This window comes from Battus philenor, unplaced genomic scaffold, assembly GCF_028537555.1.
Source record: "Battus philenor isolate CCGP_79_NKW_IND1 unplaced genomic scaffold, ilBatPhil1.0.hap1 SCAF_26, whole genome shotgun sequence".
In the NCBI taxonomy this organism is placed as follows: domain Eukaryota; kingdom Metazoa; phylum Arthropoda; class Insecta; order Lepidoptera; family Papilionidae; genus Battus; species Battus philenor.
Window position 1 is genome coordinate 8,170,564 of NW_027181689.1, and position 14,285 is coordinate 8,184,848.

Genomic DNA, 14,285 nt, shown 5'->3' on the forward strand with positions numbered 1-14,285 from the left:
ATTCTATATTTCAATTGAATAGATTCAAAATAATTTACTATGTGAATATTTTCAAAGCTTTATTATTTTGACGACTGACGTATATCGTCCAGCTTGACTTCTTCTTCTATGTATATATATATATATATATATATATATATATCGACAGATGTTTTTTCTTTTAATTTATGTAAATAAATGAATTAGAGTACTGTCTCGTGGAATATATTTTAATTTCTCGGGTTATTTTTATATATATAAATGACATATAACTACTTTAAAATGGTTTAAATTTGAGTTCAAAGTTGCAGATGCTTAAAATCGATAATTTCAAACTTTATTTACATATCAACCTTAAACACCACTTTGTCTATGCCATATATGAAATAGTAAGAACTAACATATAATACTTTGTAATTGTTGTTCCGTGTTAAAACCCTGTTTTATTGTAGCATATGTATTTTATAAAAATTGTTTTAATATCTGCAATCAGTCAAAGAATATAAGCAGATTTGGGATAGGCCATGTCTAGTCAAATTACCCTCCGGTAGCAACCTTACTTAATATCTGGAGTCTAGCTTTTTGGTGTGATATCGCTTCAAGCGCTTAAGGAAGCTGACGTTAACTGAGATGATTCCTAAACCGTTTTTTTTATATTTTTGAATTGAAAACTTAATTTCGACTTTCAATATATTATTTGTAATGTTTTGTGTACTCCATTGTTCGTAATAAATTATGGGAAATCGGGTAAATTTTTAGCATGCCTTTCTGCAGTATCTGTATTATATCTATAGAAAAAGAGGTCGATTATAAAATGTTCTATTAAAAAGACAGTGATTGACAAAGCCTTAGATATGATGTTTTACGGATAATACTATAAAGTAGCGAGGAATATGAGCGTCTTGTGAACGGAGGTAAAGACAGCGGCATTAATGGCGACATGCAAGAACATTTCATTTTAGTAGCACATCTCGTTCAAAATACATATTAATTTTATCAAAGAGAATTTGACGTATTTTTTGCTTTATACGAAAGCTTCCGAATCGTGAAATATAAACAGATTAAAATTAATATTAAACCTACCTGTTATCGTATTAGGCAATTTTTTGAATAAAGTATTTATGGAGACACTTTCTTAACAGATAATTTCTAACTGCTTACTGAGCACAGACATGAAGAACTGCTCGGATTAGGCTGATTTCTTTTTGATATAAAGTTAGTCAAGGCTTGCAACTATTTTTTTTATCGGAATGCCACTGTCTAATTACACCTGGCAATACAAAGTCTGCAGGGACGAATAATAATGAATAATTTATTATATTTTGCAGTAATCCGAATTTAGAAACACATTTTTAAATATATTATTATTACGCTGTTAATTGTCTTCCAAACCATTGGTTTTAGATAGTCTGTACTATGTATAAATTGACAGCAAATGTGTTATACATTTACCTTTTTAAAACTTACACAAAGCTAATCAAGTAAGAAAAGGACCAATATTTAGTGCCAAACACAGAGACTCTGTGTTTGGCACTAATCGGTGTAACATAACTCCTGAAGATGCCCCGTGGAGGGGTGAAACACGTGTTGAGTAATTTGGTGGTGGCGGTTGTGTGATTCGCATTGTTTGCCGCATACGCATTTATCAGCGGGCTGGCGGGCGGTGCATTTCATTGCACGACTACCACTGCATGTGCGGAAGTGGCTAAATATTGGTCCTTTTCTTACTTAGGATGGACTTCCGGAGGTAACGCCTGATTCCATTAAAGATTCCATTAAATACAAAGCTAATCCTCCTGTGTATAGGATAGGAGGAAGATATCAGACTAAAAATGTCGATTAATATAAAGAATAATAAATCAAATTTAATTACATGAATACTCGCATTGAAGTGTATGACTTAAAAAATTTACTTAACAAAACGCATTTATTGTAAATTATCTTTGTTGTTTATTATAAAAACTGACTGCGACAAGCTTTAGTACGAAGTCAGGTGTGGCAGCTGTTTATAAATTAAGATATTGAATGTTGCACTGAATAATAAATAAATAAAAAATAAGAAAATGTATCGGAAATAGAAATGGAAGTAGTTTTAAAAATACAAATAGAATCGATAGCGGGCCGTGCGGATGATAGTAATAAATAGGAACGATATTGTACTACTGGAGTTAGACGTTACGTAATAAACACGGTGAAAAATATCCGTATTCGCTTGTTTAGAGTAAAAAGCTAGCTTTAAAACGGCGAAGAAATCGTGAGACTCGGTCACGTCCGGATAAATTCGATTGCCACGCCGAGCTGGTCCACTTTCTAAAGGAAAAAAAAAACTGGAGAAGAAAATATTTCGATTGATAACATTGACTCGTCCTGAGACCCTCGTCAATGAAAGCCTATTTCTTGCCTTTTCATAACCAATAATAAATATATAAGAGGTAATACCGTCGAATATACTTATTGTCCAATAAGCCCGAAAGTGTAAAGAATTCCATTCCCATTGTTGCGATGATTTGTACTCGGTGTGTCTCTTGTCATATTAAATTTGATACAACTTTGATATGTACCTCAAATCCACTACAACATGAGAGAACATATGTTTCTTGATAGTTAAAGGCACTCTACAAAATTAGTAATTTTTCGCGAGCCGCCAGTACATATATATACAAAAATATTAAATACACATAAGTAATAATAATAATAGAGATTTAATTCATTTCATACAAATGACATAAGAAATAGTATTTTTTAAAGTTATATAATTAAAAAGAAGTTTTATTTGAACTTTATTTTTGTAAAGCTGGTTAATTAATGCGAAGGGGTGTTAAGATTTCACTAACTTTAGAGCGCATTAAAAAGTTTCATATAAGTACGTTGTTTCTAATATTAAAATAAATCGACAAATAATTGAAGCCAGAAATAATCTTTTAAAGATCCACATATCCGATCCCCCTGCACTATAATAAGAATTAAAATTGGTAAGCAAAGAAGAATAAAAATTTGACTTTTCCTTTTTAATTTTCAGTGGTCTGGAATTTCCGAACAATATATACATACAGATATTTACCGTAAATACAAAAGTATACTCGTAGCTGATCATAGCTTCAGCAATCATCATTTCAGCACTAATGCGTTCACTGCTGAACATTGCCCCTCCGTCATATTACCAATAGGACCAACTGGAAGCGACCCGCATTCAGTTTCTTCTGTCAATTTTAGAAGGTCATCTGTACACCATGTGGGTGAACTTAAAAATCATACAAGGCTAATGATATGACTAGGTTGCTTCCGAGTTTTTTTTTTATAAGTAAAATAAAAATTACAGAGATCACCTCAAACCGCTTTATCTAAGACAATGTAGTGATGTACAGAATTTTGAATATCAAAACCATTTTGTAATGAAAAAAATAATTTTACATAGATTTAGATGAGTGCCGAGGTGGCAGTTGTGATAGGACGTCCAACAAGGTTCCATTCACGATTAAAATATTAAAAGTTTACTTAAATTAAGTTAAGATTAAATCGGTAAACATTTTAACTTACTTACGATCGTGTGAAACTTACGAACGCCAGCTTGGGACAAACTGGCAGACATTATTCCGAAGTGCTTTCATAATCATTCTTATTTATTACAGTAAAAACGTTCATAAAAAAATCTAATCATTAATTTTTCCATTAAATATTTCGTATTTTTATAACCAATTTTCTCCGCAGACGTCCTGGTATAAAATAAATTACGGTACATTTACTTTGTTTAGACATTACAACAGCGTTTTTAACAATCAATAAAATTTCGTAAATACGTATAAAAATTATGGTTATATAATAAAAACATAAATTGTCGGAACACTGTGCGATAGAGACAAAACTACAAAACCGATCTTTGCCGTAAATAATACTTATCTTCTCGATGTGCCAAATCAAATGCCGGGTATGTATCTAGTACAATTATCCGTCCCTTTGTCTAGCTTCCTTGTGTATAAAAAGAGCGATATATTAAAACAGCAATAAATAATAAGATAATTAGTGAAATAATGAGTTAGCTAGACACACACTTCACGTATCAGGGTAATGTTCAATGAATCTTTTTAGAGAATATTGTATTACTGAACAGAGAGGAGCGGTAGCCCAGCGGTAGACGACTGAGACTTGCAATCATAGATCGCGGGTTTGATTCCCGTGATACAAATTTATACAATTCACACTTTGTGCCTCAATTGTATGGATTTGCCATTGTTCACAAACAAGTTTCCAGGTGATGGGCAGCAGCGTGCTATGATTACCATAACGCCACACTGTGATCGCCAAACCGCCAAGCGTGGCGATGACTTACCCCCATAGATATCTTTGGGGGAGGACTATATAAATAACTGTAGCACTGAAGGGTACTTGTAAGCTGTTTCGCATTTTGGTATAAATTTAGTACAAAATACACCTTATTTAAATTTTGCATCCTTTAAATTATGAAACTAAATAACTTTAATAGAATATCTTTAATAACATTTCTCAGAATAATTTCACTTAAGTAGAATAAAATGTTTTACAGCGAAAGGTAATATAATTATTTACAAAGTTATTCGTAATAAATTCATAGTAGTTGTTGAATAACAGATTACTCATAATTTATGTAAATAGGTGAAGTCAGTCGCGACTTACCGTTACAATTTGCCGCATTATAAAAACGATTTTACGTAAAGTTACATAAATTTATTTCTTTTAAAATGTTCACGACGGCGCGTGCCATTATAGCCTCTGTTAAAAATGATAAAACCAAAAATAAGACAGTAAAGGAGATAACGGAAACCAAATATTATTTAAAATAAATAAAAAAAACGTAAACCATGTTTATCTTGTTACGTCATGATTTTATTAGAATTTTAATTTCGTAATTCTTTTTGGAAGATTATTAAAAAGTTTTTTTTTATTTTTTTTTTCTATTGCCAATGACGTTTGACAGTGTACAGTATATCGTGATAAATAGAAATATGTAATATTTAAACCGCTAGTAGACCATACTATTATGTATAATTAATTATAAATCAAATAAAAAAAAATTAAATTCAAACTAACGTTGATTAAACTAGCTCTCTTGCATTTATTATCCAATTCAGGGTGGAGATATAATTCAAAGTCCCTCACAGTAATGATTTTCATATTCTGGCGTTCTGTCTATATAAAAATATATCTATAGTACAAATCTATTACTATTTAATTATCCACTAAGGATCATTTGCCTCTGCTCGTAGTCGAAACTCAAAAAGGTTTATTATCAATTACAAATCCTTCACAATGTAATATGATAACTAATAAACTTTTAAAATTCATTGTAATTCATTTCGGAGTTACTACACAAGAGTAAATTCTAAATAATAATTTCATGTACGTATGTCATATATGATTTACATATTATATGTAGATATACATAATATATTTATGTACATCAGCCTTTCTCGTGTGAATCAAAAGCATAGAAGTGATTATTTGAACTGTGTTAAAATGACACAAAGGCAGTTGAGAATACACGTATTTTATACGGTTTTGAAAATTATCAGAGAATTTATTTTAATATAAATATTTTTTGTTAATTAACAACATTCAAATCAAATCAAAACGAAATTGAGTTTCTATTTAACGCAAACAAAAATGTTATATTGCATTTTTCAAACAATTATTTAACAAATTGAAAACAAAAAATCCAACTGACTTCATTTGAATTGAAACTATTTGCATCGCGTGTAATTAAAATGACATAGCTATTTCAAAAATAGTTCACTTTGTAATATCGTGTATATACTATTAACAAAGATAACACTAAAAGGTTTATGGGCCACTAATTAACACGAAGTCTTGGGCCAAGGAGTAAAATGAGTTTTTGACGTCTCGAATCGTCCGATACACACCGTTACTGAACATGCGGTATGTTCATTGACATTTTATTAGGCGTTGACAAGGAACGCCTGCATTATTCGCCTTTATTGGAGTGAAATTAAACGAATTGTATTAGTGATGGGGTAACTATGATCGATATATGACATTTTGAAATATCGATGTTTTATTATCGAAATTTAAATGATATATCTAACGTCAACATAGCTATACTGGATGAATTCTTATATGTGTAAAAGCTTTTAAAGCAAGGATATATAATTTATTTAATATATAGTACAACGTATCCAAAAATCAAAGGTTATGGTTGAATATATAGTACGAAAAACTGTTTAAAATTCGATTTACTACATATTAAAGACGTATGTCCGCCACAAGTCGCTGCCTGTCGCATTTTAATTGAAAATATAAATGAATGTATATTTCAGAGAAATAGGAAATAGGTGAAATATACATTCACAACTTTTTATACCTATAACTTATTTTATATTTTTTAGTTATTTATTTATTATTTGCATCATTATCGTATGCATACGAAACATAGCAGCGATGTATACATGTATTCTAAGAAATAGTGGTACTTCCTAGAAAAATCCGACAAGGATTTTTGTACCGCGTTGAAAATCAAATATCATAGTAACATCGAAAACGAAAAAAACTTATTTTCATATTTTACTACATTTTATAATTAATTGCGTGAAATTTCTTTAAATTTTTATATGCATACATCGTTTACATTATTCCTATTTAAAAACAGTAGTATTTTGACATTTAAATGGGAGATCATACTATTCAATTGATATCCTTTTCTAGAATATTTAGTTAATTAATTTAATGACAAACCTACAACTTTTTAGACTTATTGCAGATAACATAAGTAGGCAATAGTTATTTATATAAGCGCAACAAACTCTTAGGCTCGTTCCACATTCACAGAACGGAGATAAAACTAATAACAGAATAAGACAATTTATAATATTAAATAAAAGAAATAAAGAAAGCGAATTATAAAGAGAAATGAAAAAAATATTTTTTGTTTCATTTACGATAGTCCAATAATTAAATATTATTGTTGTCTAAGCCCCTATGATAATGATTTCTGATAAATATTAAATAAGGATAATTTATTTTATAAATTAAATCAATAAAAGCAAAGGATAGCACTAAATACGCTCCAACCACGCATAAGGTTTTTAAATCAAACTAACGGTTTTCCCAGCGAATACGCTTCCGAATAATTGACGAGACCTTTTCAATTAGAAGTAATGATTTAAACTCAATAAAGTTGTTTATTTGTTATAATTAACGAAGCGGCACACTCGGGAAGAACAGGGTTCAATAGTTACCACATTAAATTGTCTTTTTTTCGGATTACATTTTACTGCAGATTTTTTTAAAATAATTATCACGGATTAAGTTAATTTTTCGAACATTCATAACCATTTTTAAAAAATTATTTATTAATAAATGCATGTAATTGCAGTCTATAACATTATTTAAATTATGATGAAAAAAAAAATATACAAATTACAAACTGACAATTTATTCCTAAGCACTCTTGTTATAAAATTCAAGTGAAGTGTATTATTCAAAATTCCGCTATAAAATTTTAAGCATCTGTTGTCAGTTAAAAATATTTTTTAATTAAAACACATTTTAAAATAATCAAAAAAATATTGTAATAATTTTAGTTACAAAATATACGAATAATTTGTGAAATATTTTTTTCTATTTTAATAAATTAAATGAAGTAAAATATAAATCAAATATATTTAATTCAGACTAAGAAGCTACATGAAAAAAAAATTATTTACTCGGATAATTTTATAAATAAAATTGTTTTTAATGGCAACATTTAAAATAATATGTTTTAATAGCTAACCTATCACCGAGCAGGCAGCTCTCGGGCTCTATCTAATTAATTACTCGTGTGTGGATGGGCCTCATTAATTCTCCTCAATAAATCAGCCCGTATCACGATAAGACTCGTCACAAACAATCACCATATAAATTGCGAACGCAACAAAGAAAGCTCTTACTTACCTAAAACTACCAAAATGAAACACAAACTAATATACAAGATCATCAGGAATCTTTGGCAACTAATAAGCTAACGATATCACAAATAAACACGGCAATCATCTACACGTCTGCCGGTGGCTTATATCACAGTACACATCACACGATACACGATTTCGGCCGCACTGCGATCCCATCAGCCCATCACTATTATTACCAGCACATATTTTTTTTTAAACGCAGTGCATTCGGAGCGTAACTTTTTTCACAGTATCCCCAACTTAAAGTTTTGGTCATCGCACGCGTGCGACGACTACTCCGTCGTCTATTCTCTCTGCCATCACTTTATGATGCAATTTATTGTCCGTGTTTAAACTTTGCCCGGTTTGAAGTCACTTTGAAATGTTTAAGTGTTGAATTGTACGATAGATGTAAGAGAGCGAGCGTCACAGATCCGCCCTTGACGGCGGTCGGGACGCAACTGGCGTGAAGTTGTTCAGGATTGGTGTAGAATCAAGAATGCGCGGCGCATGGTTGCCTCACCGGCCGAGTTCGGACGCCACTTCGGCTAAAATAGAGAGGTCCCTGTTTGCGATTGTTTGTAAACTACACCGCGTCGCTCACGCAGAGTCGGTTAATATAACCAGATAGACACTCGTGCATTGTCAGAAACGTCGCCCTCGGTCTTGGCCGCTCTTTCGCTTCGACAAAGATAGTTAGCTAACTACGGATTGTTCCCTTTCGGAGTATAATCTTTTCCGTCTCTGTCTGGCGTGCATTAAAAATGCCAGGTAAAACAGTCCGGGGTTGTTCACATGGCAGTAATTCATTAGAGTTAATATTAATAATATATTATAATTATTCGAACGTCAAACATCGAAGTGTAAATATGAAATTAAATAGTTTTAATGTAAACGATGATAGACAAAACCGCACGTGTGAATGGAGAGCGCCGGAAGCGGGGTCCGAATCTGAGTTTTGAATGGTTGCAAAATTGCTTAATTCACATCCGAATGCAAAACGAATTTCCGAGTGATTACTGTCTCGTTTTATTAGATTTAATTGTTATATGCGGTGCACAGAGGACAGGACTGGGGATGTGCTAATGATGTTTCGCATTGACTGTATTTAATAAACACTAACATTTTCAATTCTTTTGTCAATCGGTAATCAATAAATAACATTTTTTTTAACCTAGCCTACACTGCTGCATCAGTAGCATATGCATATTCCATGGCTTAAGGGAGACAGGGAGTAGAGGGTGCTTAAAAAATACCTCTTTTAAGGTAGCGACGCTAGTGGGCTCCCTGTAGAGCCTACGTACTATTGTTACACCGGATTGGGAACCCAAGCTTCGGATCAAAAGATCTGAGAGTGACTACGCTCAAACGCCTCCCACTGGGGAACCTCTGCTTGAGCATTAGCATTTGTACTCCAAGGAGCCCGAAAACTCCGCAGTAACATCATCGTTTTGGTAATGATGTATATAATCTTTCACATAACCTTTAGATTCAAAGCACATTCATATTTATTGAAAACTAATTACTTCTTTACATTTAAGCTATTGTAATTAAAAAAAGTAATACATTTTATTATTTATTTATTTAAAATTATACAATTTATGAATAACGGCAAACTCAATGCCGAATTTAGGCAAATTTATACCGTCGAACAAAAACATAGACTAACTTATTGACAACTTAAAATAGCAGTAGGATGATGTGGCAGGATACATAGCGCGCAGAACAGGTAACTGTTGGGTCTTTAAGGTTCTGGAGGCGTTGAAGTATGTTCACCAAGATGCTGTATGAAGATCGCGTCGAACCGGCTCTAGAAAATCTTTATGGGTAGCCTTTGTCCAGCGGTGGAGCTGTAGGATATAGCTCAAATTATAGTGATCTATTTCTACAAATATTATGTTACTTTGTCTTGTGGGAAAAATATCTTTAGGCCTGTAATAATTTATTTCTTGTTGCATAAAATTTTATATCCGTACCCAAAACGTCGCTTATTAGCTACTATTCTCCCAAACTTTTTATAGACCTTTAACGGAAAAATAATAACTCAAAATATACAGTCAATATCGTTGTACAAAAAACTAGAAAGTCGATTATAATTTCATACAACTGACATAACCAACCGCTAAACCACCCTCGCCGTGGAAAAAAAAACCACCCGAATCCATCGTCAAGTAACCGAAGACACGGTGAAAAAACCTCGTTTAGGTAACCATTAGGGGGTGACCGAATTTTTTTTTCAAACAAAACAAACGTCCAACGAATCGAAGCTGTTTAAAAATGCGGTCTATTTGTTTAAGCACAAAGTTTATCTTTGTGTGCGGCGGTCGACCGCGCGAGATGTGAGTTTGGCCGTGTAACAGATACTGTTGACACAAATCGTACGGACTCGACGGCAGTTTCGATAAATTTCCTTTTAACCCATTACGATACGTCTGAGATACCTGCGAGTTGCGGCCAATTCCCGAAACGTAATAATGTTTAGACAAATGATTAGACATTTGATATCGTTAAAGGGGTTGTATCTACTCTATATGGATGTCCGAAAAGATTACATGGCTTTGACGAGCGGTTAATAGTAAATGTTTATTTAATATTACCATTTATTTATGTATATTATATAAACTAGATAATTAAAACTATATTTTAACGAATTATACGGAGATTTATTTTTATTTTCCTGGCGTTTGCCAAGATGTTCATGTTACTCTAAGTTCTCTTTTGGTCTTGCAGAATCATGTTTGATTTTCACCGTGGCCATGGGTAATGCCAAGCGATTAGAACACCCGAAACGCAATTATTAAATAACAAACTGCTATGTAATTACTTTAATAATTAGTTTTATTTCATTAGTTATATTCGCGTAAATCTAACAATTTTAATAGCATTATATATACCAAAACATTATATATATACAACATACATTATATATATCAAAATACTAGCTGTCTTTCACCCGCTTGGTGTGACCAGCACGCATTTTGTAGGTGTTACGTGATAAAATCAATTCTTGATAATAGTTAACGCGCTAAAAATATGCTGGCTGAGCTTTAATTGAAAAATATGAATTTTTTGCGAACCCCCCCTCAACTCTACTTTGTGGATAGAATATTGAGAAACCAGTTCTTAGTTGACCTCAACTCGAAGAAAGGATTTTTTTCAAAATCTTAAGTCTCCAAGTATATGGTTCCAGAGATGTCGAGTACATCGGCAGAAATCAAATACATATACGTGTGTGCGAGATTTATTAAATCTGATAAAAAACAATACGTATTCTGAAAAACGAAGTAGTATTCAACCCTGCGTTTGCGTAATATAAGCTGTCACTTCTCATTATTAATTTTATCGGATATGGCTTTGTATAAATTAGAACGCAGATATTCACTGAAACGAATTTTGAAGAGCGAAGGTTTGACGTGTTTTGAAAGAGAATTTTTTCAACTCTTTCGTTCAAAAACTTATAATAAAAACTTTGATTTTAACATCTGGTACGTACAAAAATTACTTATAAACATTAAAAAACACTTATAATGTATTAATCAATGCTCCATAAGGAATTGATCGCAATAACCTTTTGAAGATCTTTAATGTGATTATTAACATCTGCATTAAAGTGTATTTTAAATCCATACAAGAGATGGCGCTAGCAGCGGTTTTGCGAAACGGCGTGCTAATATTTTGCAACGAAACTAAGTCGACGTAACGTTTTTGCATGTGAAAAACATTAATCAATTTTAACCCTTATCTTTATATTTAATTGGGTAAACGATACGTTGGTAAATTTCATAAAATAATAAAACTATTGAGTTTAAATTTCATTATTTGATTTAAATATTTATTATTTCATTCTCATACACAAGAGCATTAATATCAATTAAAATTTTGAAACCACTATTTTAGTTTGCATGTTAAATTAAGGTTTTCATCATCATTATTTTAGCAATAGGACGTCCAATGCTGGGCATAGGCTTCCCTCAAAAATATCCAATTGGGGACTCCGACTGATGACTTTAACAATGTCGTCTTTTCAACTCGTAAGTGGACATTTTACACGGCGCTAGCTGGTCTATGGTCTTCATTCCAGAACCTTAAAGACCCAGAACCACGTGTTCATCCTAATAGTTGGGGTACCCAGGGATTTTTTGTTACTTCTTTGTAGAGGGCACGTTATTTTTCCAAAGTTAAACGTCCGTTACTTTTGTAAATAAAATTAAATTTAATAACTTCATGATATAAAAAAACACATTTTTTTATTTTCATAAATTTTATGCTCATTTTTTAATATTTTTGAAATTCCCTATGGAGGCAATACGTGACGCCACATGCGTCCGCAAAAAAAAAACGCCAAGGGTTCTTACATTATTTTTCAGTAGGATATAAACATAATATGAATGTTGGCAGAAAATTTATTTTTACAGTTTACTTAAACATTACAGAGAGAGTATTTGAAATACCTAATTATTATTTCAGCACTATACCGAAAGAGTAAATATAGACTCTAAGTGCAGAAATTAATACAAATTTACCTTGATATCGAACGAAGCTCAAGCTGCTACTCTAATGTTCTATGCCTGGTATAGGACTATCAATTCCATCTTTTAATTTTTCCGTCCATACACAATTATAATAAATTTATTTTACACTATATACATCTTTAGTATTAAAATTTACTTAGAAGGTTATCTTGGAAACTTGATTATTTTAAGATTTAAAAAGAAAAAGCTTTTTTGGAAAAGTTTTATAACACGTCAGCTGTAAGGCACTGTAAGGCATAGGTCTTCCCCAAAGATATCTATTAGAGGATATATCATGATCTTGTTTGACAATCGCAATGTATTATGGTATACAGATGTTGCTGCTGCCCATCCTCTAGAAACTTTTCTGTAAGCAGTGGCAAATATATATACTTGCGATCTACGATCACAAGGCTCAGTATTAACATTTGAATAGTATAAATAGACGGACATTTGATGATGAGGATGGTAATAAATAGCAGGTGATAATTATAATAATTCGAGCCGTCAAAGTGTGTCCAAATTTAATTTGCCGCGTTAAGACATTTCAACGACAAAAATATTCAATTAGCGCGTCGAAGGTCGGACTTTTGCTACCTGCCGCGGCCGATGTTTTTTTTACTATCCCGGCAACGGTTTTTGTGGCAAAAAAAGGCACCGATACCAATGCTCTCCATTTTTATTTCGTCCTCCATTCGCAGTCCGTAGGCGCGATTCGCTCGCGGAAAATTGTTTCTATTGAAGAATTCATCGACTGCGACCCGTAATAATGCCGCGTAATCGTAAGTCTTTGATCTCTTTTTTTTTTTCGATCCAGACTTACGGCAAAGGCGGTGATTTAATACCGTCTAAAATAAGTATCCGTTTGTATGTGTGTGGAAACACATAAATTTTCACGGTTTGATTTGATAGGATTTATACAGTTTGAATTCTGTATTTAAAAAGGAATACTAATGGCAACAGGATTCTTCTTCTTTTCAGCTGATAGAAGCCCACTGCTATGCTGTCCGCATCCACCAGCGACATAAACTATATCGTCGGTCCATCTAGTATAGTGATTCCCAAAGTGGTCTATATCGACCCCTAGGGGTCTATGACAACCTGCAAGGGGTCTACGTCAGCGAAAAAAAATTTCGGGGTCCATGAAATGAAAATGGGGGTCCACGATAGTGGATCTCAACACATACACTGATAGTACCTATTTACTTACATCATACTATCTTATATTATCAAAACATTTACATTATTTATAAAAGTACCTATGAAGTAAAAAAAATATTTTATATGTTTATAAAAATGTGTAAGTTGTAAGATGGTGGTTTTCGCTTTTTGGTCGCAATACATTTCGAACTCGTAAAATTAAAAATAAGTTAAAATCAATTAATAAATGTATAAATTAACATGTGTTTTTACTTTAAGTTTTTAACACTAAACTGCACTATAGTTAGAAATTTGCAGAAAATCAATATCAGGTAAGTAGGGGGTCTACCCAACAGGGAAAAACATGGCAAGGGGTCTACGACACAAAAAAGTTTGGGGTACTCTGATCTGGTACCTACTTCTGCCGCGTGTACCGATTCGTAGTCGCCACTCGAGAATTTTTCGGCAGTCGGCTGTAATACCGATGTGCGCCGCCCACCGCCATTTCAGATGAGCAACAAAATTACATAATTATATTTTTGATTGGTAGACTTAGACATTTCACGAATAAAAATCATTACAATCGTTATCTTTAAAAGTAAGGTATGATCTATTTGCAACAGAACAGTCTAACTTCACATTATTATGAAGTAAATGTATAATATTCTCTTTTTAAATTATGTTTTAAGAGTAATTATGTAATAGGTATAAAATTAATTATGCATACGTAATTCAT

At 32.3% G+C, this 14,285-nt stretch overlaps 1 protein-coding gene across 3 annotated transcripts in view; it reads right to left on the reverse strand.

The window, feature by feature from the left end:
- The window catches only part of LOC137925170 (uncharacterized), a 612,469-nt gene that overhangs the window by 58,063 nt on the left and 540,121 nt on the right, over window positions 1–14,285 (reverse strand). The window contains exon 1 of one of the 3 annotated variants that reach the window (XM_068768559.1): window positions 7,903–8,369. The exons of the other annotated variants lie outside the window; for them this stretch is intronic. Within the exon in view, the coding sequence (XP_068624660.1) occupies window positions 7,903–7,945 (43 nt within the window). The 5' untranslated portion in view covers window positions 7,946–8,369. Of the gene's footprint in view, window positions 1–7,902; window positions 8,370–14,285 lie in introns of those variants that run through there. 3 annotated transcript variants of the gene reach the window in all.